The sequence below is a fragment of the Ascidia mentula genome, chromosome 6 (genome assembly GCF_947561715.1).
Source record: "Ascidia mentula chromosome 6, kaAscMent1.1, whole genome shotgun sequence".
Taxonomy (NCBI): domain Eukaryota; kingdom Metazoa; phylum Chordata; class Ascidiacea; order Phlebobranchia; family Ascidiidae; genus Ascidia; species Ascidia mentula.
In genome coordinates, this window is record NC_138571.1 from 10036709 (window position 1) to 10051957 (window position 15249).

Here is a 15249-nt window from a genome sequence, read left to right on the forward strand (position 1 = left end):
ATGTCTATAACTATAATTTGTGTCTCCACTTCCCATTCCTATTTGACTGTATTCCTGCATATAGGCTTACACCAAATCTAAAGATCAAAAATGGCACTACCCAAAAAGCAAATACACCCTTGTTTGATAATAAACATTAGCGGATTCATTTCAAGACAAAAATAAGTTTTTACAAGTATATATTATAAAATGACAACCACGCGCAAAGGATTAGGATACTCGGATGTCATAAACACGATAAAACAATACACACAAAATGTTGGTTGTTTGCAAGAAATTAGGTAATATTTTTTATTCCACGCTCTAGTGATTTTGGAAATGTTTGTTTTGACTCTGGGGATTTCCCAACTTTGAAATGTTTCTGTGCGAACGTTGTTATGTGAATACGTTTTCAATCTTTGTGGCAGCAATAAATGACAAGACACAAAAATGATCAATAAATTTGTTTTAAGGATTTAACGAGATATTTATTGTAATTATTTACGACATTGCCAAATAATTCACAGAAAATAGATCCACATTTTAACATTACATACACTGATGTAGATGCTTTCCATTGCGTATACAGATGTTTGCATGGCTTATATTTCGTTCCTTTTAACTCCTTGTGGATTTTATGCGTTTTCGTGCGTTATTTTATTGTCAGGTTAAAAACTTTTTCAATTAGGCTAGTTCATAACGTGTTTAATTAGTACGTTTGATTTACTTTGGGCCAAATTGTAACTTGTAACGGCGTTAGCATGAGTAGCCGATTAAACCCATTTCGCGCTTGTGTGCAAGGCCAAAGCAACGTAACACACATCCCGGCCGAAGTACCAAGATTAGCGTCTGTTTGGTGAAGTATAACCAGACGCGCGTAAGCTATGAAAGAAAACCGCAGATGTGTTTGTTCACTCCCGTGCGACAGCGAACTGTGGCCTAATACGGTCTGCTCTGCTGCGGTGTATCGAAGTATCGTGAGCAAACACATGCATGATATTATATCTTGAGTCACTTATAAGGTGTAGGCGATAATTCCTAAGGCACGTTAAGGAAATTCTGTGCACAGAATTTCAGAAAATGTTGCTAGGATAACAGACAATTACGATACAAGACAATAGCAAGTTCTGTACACAAGAGATAAATGTTTTGCAGGTAGGTTAAAACTGTGCAACTTACTGATAAGCAATGATAACCCCTCTTGACATTCTTTCACTGGAAACATGGATCCTGGTTTTCACTACAATATTGTTGGCTCGGTAAGACGCATGAACAATTTCTGTTCAAATAATGTATTTGTTTACTAGTATTTGCAATGCAACAGATTCAATTTTTTTCAGGTATTATGTACATAGAAAATGGCAATTTCTTGCAAGATACAACATTCCCCATCATCCACCAAGCATCATGAAACAAGGCACATTGAAATATATATTTGACAGCCCAAAAGAGGTATTATTATACAAGTTGTTGCCAAAATCAGATCAAAAACATAATCCTCAAGAATGTTTGCTTTTTCCAATAGTTTTTCATAAAGGATTTGGAAATGAAAAAAAAGTTTGGCTCCATATATGGGTGAGAAAGCTTTGATTCAGATGTTGTTGAGTATGCGAAAATATTTAACTGTAATAGTTGTTTTTGATTGTAATATTGCTGGATAAGGCACTGACATAATGATATACATGAGTTAAATTACTTGTAAAAAGTAAATGAAAAATAAAAAATATATTTTGTAAAATTACAATGCTTTTAGGACTTACTTATTTCTTACCCCTCGGATCTGTGTGAATGATCCTGATATTATTAAGCAAATCATGATCAAGGACTTCAGCATATTTTATGACAGACAGGTAGTAGAAATTTTTGGCATAATTGTATTTGTGACAAAGAATTTATTGTTTCTTGCCAGCCCAAATGTAGGTAAATTAATTATGTCAATCAATATTTTTTGGTTAATAAAAAAGGACCTAAACAAACAAAACTAATGAGAACCAAACAGCATGGAAACTTGAAAACCATAACATTTTAATATGTATTTGTGTAGAGGGTGGCATCCATATGAATTATGCATGTCATAAACTTTTTATCTACATCAATTTTATTTTTGACTCTTCAGAAAGTGTTAGTAAAAATTTTTGGAAAAGCTTTAAACAATGGTTTGACAGCTATAAGTGGTGACACTTGGAGAAGAGTGAGGTTAGTATTTTCCCTTCAGTAACATAATCTTATTTTGAGTGTTATGACTGCAAATAAAATCCAGTCAACTTGCCACACTTTTTAACATTAGATTTAAAAAAAAAAAAAATCATTTTTGACATAATAAATATTTACATGTGATGCAAAAGTAAACTCAAAAAAGGGTTCTGTTGAGAAAAAAACATTTTAATTTTTTGTAATTTACCAAAATGCTGGCAGCTTTAGAAACACACTGTAAAACTATTTTCGGTTAAATTAAGCCAAACTTATTGCATTTAAACACAAATATCAATGCAAATAGTAAAGAATAACTGTTCAACTTTACTTGCAGGCATACAATGTCTCCACTGTTCTCCACAACAAAATTGCGAGGAATGTTTTCAGTCACAGAAAAATGTGGTGACATAATGGTTGAAAACCTCCGATCCATTGTGGGTGAAGCCGATGGAACGTTTGACACAAAAACGTAATTTGAATACTTTCACACCTTATTTGTATGAAGCAGGTAGGGATGGGCAATTCAGAATAGCGAATCCGGAGGATTCGAATCCTAAACTATCCGAATCCAAATTGTCTTCAAACCGAATAATAGGTTTCATTATTTACCTTCTATGTACGTTAACTTTCCGTATTTGCGCATACGACGGTGTTAAAAAATTAATATAAGCCGCCCTTGAATGCAAGCCGCACGTAAATGTTAAAGGCAAAGTTTGGTGTCCTACAATAATTGTCAACAAATCTGTCGTTCAAAATTGTCAGGTACACTTATAACTGTGTTTGATCAAATGCATTGGGTCGACAAAGCAAGTTAAAAGTGAATTTCATTGAAACTTGAAGCCGACAAATTATCGCCTTGACATTAAATAATATAAGTATAAGATGCTATTTGTTCAGCTGCATATGGAATCAAAGTTGAATCGCAGGTACATCTTTAAATAAACATAAGTTAAAATAAAATGCGATGATAGCTTGTATCAGTGTTTCCCAACCGGTGGTACGTTTACCACTAGTGGTACGCGAAGGCATTCCAGGTGATACACAAGCACCTTTCCGTAATTTAGGAATATAGTTCAAATTGCAAGTGATTCCAAAATGTTTGTAACTTCATCCCCTAGGTTACTATGAAACACTAAACTAGGTGGTACGCACCGAAATTGTTTACCTCCAAGTGGTACGCCAAGCTTGAAAATCACTGGCTCAAATAAACTGTGAAATTGTTTATAAACGTGAGCTATATTTAAGACAAAGGAAGATTCGAAACCAATCAAGATGGCCAAAAAGTTTTTTGATGCCAGCTTAGTCACAAGCCCACTTTCTGGTCTCATACGTAAGTGGCGATTTTATTTTGTTCCCATTTAGTCTGAAGTAGGGGCATGTTTATTCCAGTTTTTGTTGTGACAAATAATAATAAATAACATTTGAAAACAAGTTCATTTTTGCTTTTTATTTTTTGTAATATTTAATGGAGAGACGAACATGTACATATGCTGTTTGATTTTTAGTTTTGTTTCCACCTCTTGAACGGATTGCAGAGTATTTTAACCTCTCCCATTTTCCGAAGGATTCAATAAAGTACTTCAGTGATCTCACAAAAGTATTAATTAAAAACAAAGCCAGGAAAAGTTTAAAACAGGCAATGTTTTTGTCTATTGTAATGTACAGATAACAACTTTCATTTGTATTGATCTAAAAACAATTACTATTCATTTTTACATATGACACATAATGCAGAATTTGTTTTAGGACTACAGCATTCTAGAGCTTATGTCTGAATCAACAATAACAGAAGAAGAAACTCAACAAAACACCAGAGGTTAAATTAAATTGTCTTTAATTGAGAGAAGTTGGTAAAATGTCAATGTGTTCATTAAAGACAAAATTTTAAACATATTGCTGGTTTAAGTTTATTAAAGCTAGTAAATACAGATTTTTCCTAATTATACAAGTAAAATATTGTGTTATGAATGTAATTGTATTTATATTTTCCTGTTTTTTAATGCTGGGGCAATACTTGCTTAATGTTCAGGTATGACAGAGATTGAGATTACCGGTAATGGAATGCTTTTACTTTTGGCTAGTTATGAGACAACATCAAGTGCAATAACATTCATCATCTATAATCTTGCCTGGAATAAAAATGCACAACAAAAGCTTAGAGAGGAAATTCTTGACCAATTTGATAGAGAGGTTGGTTTTCAGAAAAAAAATATTTAGTTTTGTTTGCAAAATGTGTTGCAGAATAGCAAAATAATCCAGATCTAATTAAATCAAGGTACCCTGGCAGGCTGTCGATCACGCACCATATCGCAATTTGGATCCAAATTAGTTTACTATTCTGCGATACATTTTGCATAATTTATTTCAATAGAAAAAATACCACCTGGGCTGATTTCAGTGTTCATTTTAATTTGTAGAAACCTTTGACGTATGAGAAGGTGAATAAAATGAAATACTTAACCCAGTGCATAAATGAGTCTTTGAGACTGTACCCACCAGCTGTAAGGTGAGACAAACAAGAAATTCATTTTTCTAAAAGGCTTGAAAAATATGTCACAAAAAACCCAAAAGATGCTAAAATTTAGAAAGATTTGTACAAATGACAAAAATAAAAACACTTTCCTATAAGTAACCCCGAGTATTATAAATATATTTGCATCACTTTTTAGAAACTCCCGCTTTTGTGAAAAAGATATTACAATTAATGGGGTAACTATCCCAGGTGGTGTTTGTGTTGACATACCAATATACGGTATGTCACGAGACCCAGAATTCTGGGATGACCCTTTGGAGTATAAACCTGAAAGGTATGAAGAAAGTTAAACAGTGGTTAGATGGTTTTGTTGGAAATTGTTGTCTCCAATCACTAAAAAAACTTATTGTAGCAGTATTTTTCAATATGAATAAATCATCCTTGTCCGAACTATTATTAACCGATACAATTGGAATCAGGTAATTGTGTTTCTGTTTTTCATTACGTTCAGGATGGAAGACATGAGTAAAATAGATCCAATTATCTTTCAACCATTCGGAGCTGGTCCAAGAAACTGTATTGGAATGAGATATGCCCTTCTTGAAGTTAAGATAGCAATTATAAAATTGCTTCTAAACTTTCAATTTGATGTTTTGCCTGATACGCCGGTAAAAAATTGGCAAATTTCATTTTTTGACATTTTAATTGTATTTTTATCAATTAATTTGCAGGAGCCACCATTGGAAATTATTTTTACATCGACTATTCGTCCAAAGATTGGAATTCTTAAACTTAAAGCCACGCCTTTGGAGAAATGAATTAGTATTTTTAGCAAACCTTTAAATAAACTGTAATTTTATGATTTGTGTTTTTCTTATTGTTGTTTTCACAATATGGCTTCCATAAAAACAAAAAAAGGTTTATTATTGTTTTTGCAATCATTTATATGTGTAAAATCGTACTATAGGTGCTTAAGCTGTGATCAAATGTAACAAATTAAAAGTAGTATTATCATAGGTTATGTTTCACCGTGCCCTAATCAGCAAAGACATCCCAGTTTGGTGAAAATAAGGAAATTCTACTGAGCATCTTTTTGGTGGTTGTTAATTGCCTGTCAATACATGTAATGCTTTGATGGCGCTTGTTATAACAATAGTTTCAAATTCCTGTTTGAGCATTGCCTCGTAAATCTTTGTTCTAGGCTGGAAGCTTGTAATCAGTTTACTTCTGAATAATTAGTCGAAATGAAAAATTGATGAAAAAAAAATGAAAAAAAACATATAACGTTTTGACAGTGGAAACTTTGTAAAAAAAAAATTGAGACGTTAAGAGCATATAATATACAAATTATAAAATAGCACTAAAGTAATATTTCATGCAATGGCATGATAGGCAGGATCGCCCCACTGCGCAGGTCCTGCCTATCATGCATTATTGGCTTTTTACTAGATCAGCAAGTAGTTATTATATTGGAATAGCAATGCAATCAACAAAGAACAGAAAGGTTGAAAAATTTGGGTTTCTGAGTAAAAGCGTCATAATGAAGAAAGCAAGTTCTCAATGTTTTGACCACACAAAACTGTGTGAAAAAATAAAAATATATTTGTTAAGAGCATACAATAAAACCACTAAGTTTGATTCATTATTAAGTAGTACCCAGACAAGCAAGCAGTTTACTTATTGGAATAGCAATATACGGAACAAAGGTGTACAAGGTTGCAAAACAAGTGCTGAATTTGAGCGATATCACATGAATAGAAATTTGTTAAATGTAATCAAAAGACAGCACTAAAATTTGATTCAATTTGAAGTTTTAACAAGATCAGCAAGTAAAATCATTTTGGAAATTTTCTGCAATGTCAATGATAAAAGATGTTTGATGTCAGGGCGTTGATAGACAACTTGCACTTGTCCAAGTTACATCACACAGCAAGTAGCCGGACTGATGATACAAATAAAGTTATGTTCATTTTCGTACTTTTGTAATTGTTTTATTTCCACTTACTGTAGCTTATATTGGTGTATTACAAGTTCTTGCATCAATTCCTCTGATATCCCACAGCCTTCAAATATGAATTCTTTATTAGATTGCATCATTTTCTTGACTTGTCGGCCTCCATCATCACCAATCTGATTGTAGCTCATATCAATGTCCTGTGGGAATAAAAACCACTTAAATGAACAAAGAAGTTGAAGAAAATGTCACTAAAGAATATTCAATCCTACCCAAACTTTCCACTTATAGGTGGCAGCTATCATCTCTTCACCAATTTTAGTAATACCACAATTATTTATTTTTAGCTTTCCAATATCTAAGCCAGATGATGCAATAAGTTTGAGTCCAACATTTCCAATTTTGCATCCAGAAACATCAAGCTTTATCTTAATAAGATAAATTTGTTAAGAATAGAATAAACCTACACTAAACTAGTTCTAAATTCAAAAACATACCGACGGATAGAATAAACTTGTCTGTAAGGTTTGAACCAGAACATCAACATGTGTTAAATTGTAAGCTTTAATTGAAAGACAATTTCTAAATAAGTTCCTTGCATAACCAAAATTCCATTTGTAATTTTTTTCCTCATAAACTGTTCTAAATGTGGTTCTCGGATTGATTGTGTCTACAAGAAAGTTCTGCAAAAGAATCTTGTTTATTCATGAGTTAAAAATTATTGGTTTGCAAACTGCACAGAAAGGCAGTTTTTATCCAAACACAAACTATCATTTGTATTTTATTCTGTAAATTTTTCCATTGAATTGTCACCTACACTATTTTTAGGTACAGCATGTAAAAACCTACAAGACAAGAACTGATCAAGTTTTCTTCCTTCTTTAACCATTTGGAGTTGTTTGGTAATTGAGCAAATTTGTTTTCACTGAAAAACACTGTTGACTCCACACATATCATCTGCAAAAAAATCAAATTAAAAACACAACATTTATCCTGTTTATCAGCATACCTTCAGGTTGTTCTTTTTAATTGCTTCTTCAAACAAATGGAAAGAGTTGCTATCAAAAATTCCAGAAAAAGTGTCAATAACCTTTCCATACTGTATTGTGTAATGGAAGAAACTGGAAACATCATGAGGGTAAACAGTAACATTCTCCACATCAATAGATTTGGGAAACTTTGAAAAAATATTCCTTGTTACTTCTTCATCTTGGGCTTCACTTGCCCATCTGCATGCCACAAATATGTTTGGAATGTGAGAAAACAAAACTTCTCTTTTTTCTGGTATTTCATGATTGGTCATATTTTCTTCATCTATTGTATTTTTGTTGCACAGCCCAAACAGAAGTGTAAATATCATTTGATCTTGAGAAAACCTTTCCATTAACTGAGAAACAGACTCTTCAAACTCTACAATAGACTGAAAAAAGACCAAATGACGAGCTGCTAAGAAATCTTGCCAAATACGATGCGAAAAAAAGCTGATTTTGTCACAATGCAAGACTTTCAAATTTAAATTAGCAGAAACTGAGAGTGAAGTGTGAAGAAATGAGGATCGGTCGACACCCGCCTCTTTTAGATCATTTTGCTTAAATTGATATTGTTGTTTAATGATTCCGTACCAAGCTAATTTAGCTATTGGACCTGCTTCATTTTTATGGCAGTGTTTGGATCTTCTATACACTGCATAGTAATATGATAAGATGTCAGTCATAGAAATAAACATAGCATTTGGGTTTGTCAACAAATAGTTGTGGATTAACATAAAGAGAAGTGGAATGTAACAAAAGCGACCGATTACTGCATTTTGTTGCAGTTTATCTTGAACTTCTTCATATTTGTCTCCACAAACCTGTTTGCCAATTTTCTTTTGAGTTTCTTCACTAAACCCACAAACCTCAACAACAAACATTGGCCTAATATCTGGTGGAAGCTCAAAGAATTCCTCTGGTCTGGATGTAACAAGTTTTTTTGCTTGGAGAAAGATATTTCCGTTTAATAGATTGGCAATGATGGCCATGGGGTGAGCTTTTCTATGTAAAGATACATTTGGATAAATATCTGTGAAAGAAGCCACTCTAGCTTCATCAAGACCATCCAAAATTATTAGAAGATTGGGATCATTACATAACACTTCTGCTAGATAGGACATTTGGTCAGATGTATATTGAGTATCAGGAAGACAGCAACAAAGTAAAAGTGAAATTAAGTTGGTGTTTTTACTGAAATCGATGGATCTGATTTGGATGTAGAATATAAAAGAGGTTTCTTTCAGAGTTGAACGTTCAACTACTTTCCTAAGAAAAACTTTCGTGAAAGTACTTTTTCCAATACCAGGTTGACCTAAAGCAATAACTATATTACCATGTTTTTCAATTTGCATTTTTTCTGCTTGCTTATTGGTGGAATTTTTGAGCTGAATGGAAGCTTCTTTTGCTTCTTGAAAAAGACAATTTATTTGAATATTACCCTTTGGGTTGGAGTTATTACTTTTGTCTTCTGATGACTGGATTTTTAGTTTTGTTGTAAGTTCAGGAATCCCAAACCCAACTTTGTTTTTAGTTTCCACAGAGTGATCAATGGTTCCAGAAATTTCCTCTGCCTTCTGCCACAACCTTTCCTTTATCTTAACTGAAAAATACATGCAAAGATAGCATTAATATATGGTTCTTTTCTCAAGGTTATATTGCAAACAAAACTTACCAGTAAATAGAGTATTTTCTGAAGAAGCATGTTCTATAAAAAAACATTTGTAAAAATAACAACAAACAATAAACCAAGGGCTTGAGCAGGGTAAAATGTTCAAGCAATAAAAAAACACAATACACACTTTTCCTTCAAGGCTCACAATATTTAAAGCATTAATGCATGTTCGTACCTGGACTATTGCCATATTGGTTGATTTGACAGACATTGCCAATCACACCAAAAATGCTCCCTGCGATACTTGACTCATTTGCATCTGTTTTTAGGTTAAGACCTGTAAAACAAATATTACACTTTGAATGATTTCGTATCAAATCACCTAATTTGAATCACAATTCTGAAGGAAAAATTAAAGCTTAACAAATCTCCCCAACCTAACATATTTATATGAGCAGCATGGTACAGTTATTAAGATAAATATTTTACCTGGTAACAAAAGTTATGTGAGATAAACCACATTGTACATATAAAAATATCTTTTATTGACATATGTATTTATGTGTGTGTTATCATGATATAGCATTCTTTGTGAAGTTTTCTGATGTACCAGCTTTGTGATGTTAAAAATTGGATTCTGGCCAGTTAAGGAAGGCACAGCTAAGAATGAGGTGTCCAATGATTTGAAAGGGAAAAGAAAGCACATAACTAGTTTCACAGCATGATATCTGGGAGTTAATTGCCCAGGAAAAAAGGTCAGAAATTTACAGCACAGCATAAAGTAGCTGTTTTATTTACATTCAACAATTAATATAAAGGAAAGAATAGGGACTTAGGGCCATTTTAATGACAGTTAAGTTTGTCTGTAAGGTTAAAGTGTATGTCTATGAGTATTAAAAAAAACAGCTTCTTCAGAAAAGATGGCGCGAGATATAGGAATTATAGTAAATGAGTGAGCACTCTTCACAGCACTGTGAAGGTAGCTTTACATCATTACATTATACTCCCAACTGCTGAAGAAGTGGAATTACTTCAGTATCGAGTACCAACTGACACTGTGATTACTTCTATTTGTCCTGGACCCAAAGCACGGTTTTTAAGAAGGTATTCCCTTTGTGAATGGAAATGTTGCAATTCATTCAAGACACACATGACAGGCAAACCTGCAGAATAGAGTATTCTCGTTATCTCCTTACATTAGCAAAGACGCACGAAAAACTAGAACTGATTCCAGGAAAGAAAATTTGTTCGCAATGCCATAGGTTACTTTACCAACAAGCCTCTTCATCCACTAGCAGCAGTGTCGAAACAGAAGAGTTTGAGATGCCAACAGCAGTGATTGAACCACTAATTGAATCAATGAAAGTTCTGGGTGAGTCACCAATGGTCAAAAGAAAGTTGCAACAAAAAAGACACTTGGAAGAAAAAGTTAAATTTTTTCATCTCGCTGGCCCATCCCCTTCATTTGCTTTTTTTAACAAGTGTTTTAACAAGAAAGCAACCATTTCAACAAGTGTCAAACCAAAAACTACATTGGGAAGACGGAAGAGTATGTACACTCACTCAGAAAGAACACCACCAAGCAACACAAACCCTTCAACTGAATCTGAACTAAATCCAAACAGTCAATTTTTTAATATTTCCAGTTGTGTACTGCTTATTTTTAGTGCCACATATGTAATTGTATTTTATGTGTGAACTGTATTTGTGCATACAGTGGATAAAACAAATGGGGATTAGTCATTGCATGATATAGAGCATGAAAGTAACAAGGTGAAGTATAGCAAACATACAATATTGCTATCACCACAAAGCTGCTGCTAAATTTTACTGTATAATTTGTCCATTCAAATTTTTGAGTGCAATGCATTATTATTATATAGATAACACTTTGTCCAAAAATATTTTTTTTGACATGATACATTTACATTATGTACCCTGAAAAAAATTTGAGGGGTTGTAATTAAAAATTTCCAAATTATTTTTGTAATTTAAAGGTATAATCAATAGGCCTTGTTGCAACCTTCAAAATGAGTCCAACATTGTCGAAATCCATCCAGAAATGGCTGAGATATTTGCAAAAAAAAAAATATCTGTCGCCATCTAGTGACAATAAGACTATGATGTAAAAGCATGGTATCTCGAAAAGTACATGGTCAATTTCAACGAAATTTACAACAAAGTGCGAGTGTTTGGGTTTTAGCAAGTGTACCAATTTTGGACAAAATCCAATAGGTCATGCTTTATAGGTTAGGTGATTTGGCATGAAATCACACACCAGGAAAATAATATGGAACTATTTAACTACCCAACTACAGTTTTATGTGTTATAGACTACTTTTTTTCTGATTCAGTTGCCAGATATAATACGCATGTTTATTTTGCATTAAAATAACAGCAAAAAACAGAGGACACTCCTTGGTTTTACATCATTACAAATAAACAGCATTGGCAGCTGATCAATGAGCTATAACACAACTTATTTCATCAATTTGTATATTATTGGTCGAGTTTGAACCACCTATCTGACATGAGCGACCACTGGCACAACATCCTCAACTGTGTACAGCCATGTTACTAAGCTGCACAACACTTTGTATACCTTTGGTACAGTGGCGGATCTAGATGGGGTGTTTTGGTGTCAGAACACCCCCCTCAACATTTTGGTACATTGTTATGAGGGGTGTTTGGTCAATAACTCGGCAAATCAGCAATGCCATATTTTACAAAAACATGACCTCACAAGTTATTCATTTCTTCTACAATTTCTTTAGAAGCTGCACGCTGTAAGTGTTATAATTGTTTAACAAGATTGCACCAAAATATATGTATCTAAACGAGTATTAGAATTTTTGTCTGTTTTTATTTTATTTAACAAATATTTATCTCCTACCGCTGAAACATATGTGTTTAATGGTGCAAGACCACATCCTGTTGTTCAATATTTCGCTTGACTAATGTCCAGATTGGAAAGTTTGTTTTTTGCATGGAGGATTTCGTTACGGCGATTGTTAATTCAGCGGGCGATCGCAACGTTTTTTCGTATGTCAATGCATTAGCTCATTAATATTGCGCGGATTATCGGTAAATTTTCGTAAAAGTGCGTGGAGGATAAATCCTAGGTGAACGACATTTTTTCCAATCTGGACTACTATAATGCACTAGCTGATTTTTACAGCTGAACTTTCATGGTAAATGTCCGAAAAAACAGTTCCCATTTGTCAATAAAAGCTATTTACTGGGACTTTCTTTAAATTAAAGGACAAAATCTTATATTCTGTTACCTGATGTTGAAGGTTGTTCACCGTCCAACTGATCAAAGTTTTTATAGTTGGTCTTGGCAGTAGCCATGCAAATACATTGAAACCTACATTCTTTAACTTTAAAGAAAAACCACTTCGAACTTTTGTCTGCAAACGTTAAAATGCTGCAGTTAAAAAAACTGGGGGCAATAATGGGACAAGTTCAAAGTAGTTCCTCTTACTAAAAATGGAACAAAGAAGAAGTAGTCGTTCCAGTTCGGTTGGCAGAGCACTGGAAGCAAAAAGGAGGAACGTTAAAACCGAAAAAAGTCATTTCAAAATACCTTCTGTTGAAGAATCATTTTATGCAATTCAAAAGCACTCATTACAATCATTAAAGCACGTAACTACTCAACCGTATCGTGATTATACAATAACAAATAACAGCATTGTTTGTTACGTCACAGCTCAGTGATTTCTTAGTCAAGCAAATAAATTTACAGACAGTTCAGATTTGTGTTAAAATTGATGTCAGATAAAATCTCGCTTCACCTGTAGATCACAGTAGCCCTAATGTTTCCGCGTTTTTCTCACACTAAAATGCCCTCAAAAACGTGAGTGATGTTACATTAATTGTCGCATTTTGGAAGATATCCGTTAAAACGTCTACAAACGCGTTGGTCGGTTAATAATTTTACTATTATTCTTCTGCCAACCAACGACAGAAATAAATTTGTGTCAGAATGCTCATATGTGACGTTTAAAAACGCAATCAGGAGTGTTGTTGTATTTAAATAACTGTAAACAACTATACCTGACAGTCGTTTATCAACGTAACCCAGCACCTCTTATAGTCGCTCAACGTCCTTTGCTACCAAGTGTGTGCTCGGGTGAACAAACAGCCGCCACGTGGGGGCGAAATACAAGGAATGAGTAGTTTTGTGGTATACAATTGTAGTGAGGATGGGGCGGATGATTTTGGCAGCATTGGTCATGGCGAGCGACCGTTTATACCAAGAAGAAAACCTGATCGGTCAGCATCGCCCGCTCTTCTATGAAACAAGACAAACTTGCTCGTACCCCATTGTGAACTTGGTTCAACACAGTTGAGATGCGAGAGCAGCGACTGCACGTCATCCTGTTTCATGACAACGAATGAGTCATCAACATAACGTCCCCAAAACTGAGGAGGGCTGACTAACGTTGTCCGGTGTTCAATCGACTCCGTTATGAAGTTCGCAACCACAACGGAATGTGGAGACCAAATGGCCGTAACAAAAATCTGTTTAAAAGGATTACCTCTGAAACAAAGGCAAGTGGCATCCAGGACCAAACGAAGACATCTACAATGTGTGACAGCAACCACGGCCAACTTTGTTCTAATGTTAATTCGTTTCGTAATCTTTCTGCTGCTACGTTCGCGGCCAATATTACCAGTACGTTGGTGAAGAGGAAAACACATCGAACGAAACCATTACCTTTTCTTGCACCCACAGCTCTTTTATCTGCGCAGCAAAACTTTTTGACGGTTTCGTTCGTCCTTCCTCACCACGGGTGCCCAAAACTTGGCCACGTTCAGCAACACTTTCTGTGCACGAGCTTCAAAGGGACGCCAACCTCGTGAATTTCCCGAAAGTCACATATCTTTATTTATTTTCAAACCATGTCTTTCCCTGACTATTTTGTTTACCTTCCAATCATCAAAATGGCGCAGGTCCCGTTTCAACTCACAGTTCGTCTCTTCGTATACCAACGTTGAGCTCCGTTTCCATCTCTATCTAAGGCGATCGTAACGATTTTTATGCAGCTGACCGAGGACTCTGATAGATCGCAGAAGAGGGAGGGTTTGACTGTCGTCAAGTTGTTTGTTCACTGATGGTTATAAATTGTCTACAATTGAACTACAAATTTACGAAAGCTGTTTCCAAGTTATTGCAAGCAGAGGGTCGCCAACAGGTTTGCTTTGACTTCATTTGCGTGATATGAGATTACCTATATTGTGGAAGTCATGCTGCTGGATGGAGCCAAAAAAAACATTTTTGTAGACTTTTGTTGAAGCAAGGAATAGTTTTTCCATTCTGTAGTACATTGACTTGGATGTATATCTTTTCGCGACCAAGGCTTGTGATCGCTACGTAATGACGATTTCATGTACAGTCTATATACGCTTGGGGTGGAATGAGGTAAACTATACAGTTTGGCGCATTTAATATCGGATTCTTGACTACATAACCCTTATGGTTTATATCGGTGCCCATTTTTACTTTTGTATATTTACTGTTCATGCGTACAAGTAAGCGCAGAAATAATTTTCAAGGCCCTCTGCTGTAATGCATCTAGCGACTGTTCCGCTTGTTTCCCAATGACCGTTGATGGGTCTTGTGACTTACATAGGGACCTAGTATTCTTCAAAGTTTAAAAAAACATTTCGCTCCTCGATGAGAATGTACATAGGAAGGACTCCTGGAAGATCTTATGACCAACAGGGGGGTATAAACAACACTGGGGAGATGGGTGCTTCGGCACTGTTTCAGCAACTAAATTTGATGCCATTGCATAGAGAAGAGTTGGAACTTACAAAAAATGCAAATGAGTGGGTAGTTGAACGATTCATTTGTACGCAAAATCCAGTTCCAATTTTTGTTGCTTTTTTTGTCAAAATATTGACTAACCAGGAGGGCAAATGCCCCCAGGGGGTGTCTAAACCATTTTTCTAGTGACTAATTTTGATCAAAATTTGTAGATATGGGATGGATCTTTCATAA

The 15249-nt window shown here is 34.6% G+C and overlaps 1 protein-coding gene and 1 pseudogene across 2 annotated transcripts; one reads left to right on the top strand and one right to left on the bottom strand.

Annotated features, from left to right (window-relative positions):
- Window positions 1–1132: 1132 nt before the first annotated feature.
- LOC145905702 (cytochrome P450 3A5-like) lies at window positions 1133–6227 on the top strand (annotated as a pseudogene). Its single transcript, XR_014402769.1, has 16 exons — window positions 1133–1238; window positions 1320–1431; window positions 1505–1554; window positions 1733–1829; window positions 2096–2175; window positions 2507–2669; window positions 2879–2888; window positions 3049–3098; window positions 3418–3502; window positions 3678–3808; window positions 3919–3988; window positions 4202–4362; window positions 4590–4678; window positions 4842–4979; window positions 5157–5313; window positions 5377–6227. The product of XR_014402769.1 is annotated as a cytochrome P450 3A5-like (transcript).
- On the bottom strand, window positions 5913–12837 carry LOC145905701 (uncharacterized). The gene is made up of 10 exons (XM_082992969.1): window positions 12727–12837; window positions 12527–12652; window positions 9478–9579; window positions 9303–9335; window positions 7609–9230; window positions 7449–7556; window positions 7097–7282; window positions 6872–7027; window positions 6651–6799; window positions 5913–6587 (listed from the first exon to the last, which is right to left on the bottom strand). Exons 2-10 carry the CDS (start codon window positions 12591–12593, stop codon window positions 6563–6565), a joined length of 2448 nt encoding a protein of 815 aa, XP_082849095.1. The 5' UTR covers window positions 12594–12652; window positions 12727–12837; the 3' UTR covers window positions 5913–6562.
- Between the last annotated feature and the right edge of the window lie 2412 nt (window positions 12838–15249).

What these genes read in the sequence shown, in the direction of transcription:
- LOC145905701 (XM_082992969.1), bottom strand. Translation starts at nt 12,593, where the DNA reads ATGGCTACTGCCAAGACCAACTATAAAAACTTTGATCAGTTGGACGGT. An exon ending in AGAAAATACTCTATTTACTG is followed by an intron (nt 9,231 to 9,302) that starts GTAAGTTTTGTT and finishes TGTATTTTTCAG; the next exon opens with TTAAGATAAAGGAAAGGTTG. An exon ending in ATACACCAATATAAGCTACA is followed by an intron (nt 6,588 to 6,650) that starts GTAAGTGGAAAT and finishes TTGTATCATCAG; the next exon opens with TCCGGCTACTTGCTGTGTGA.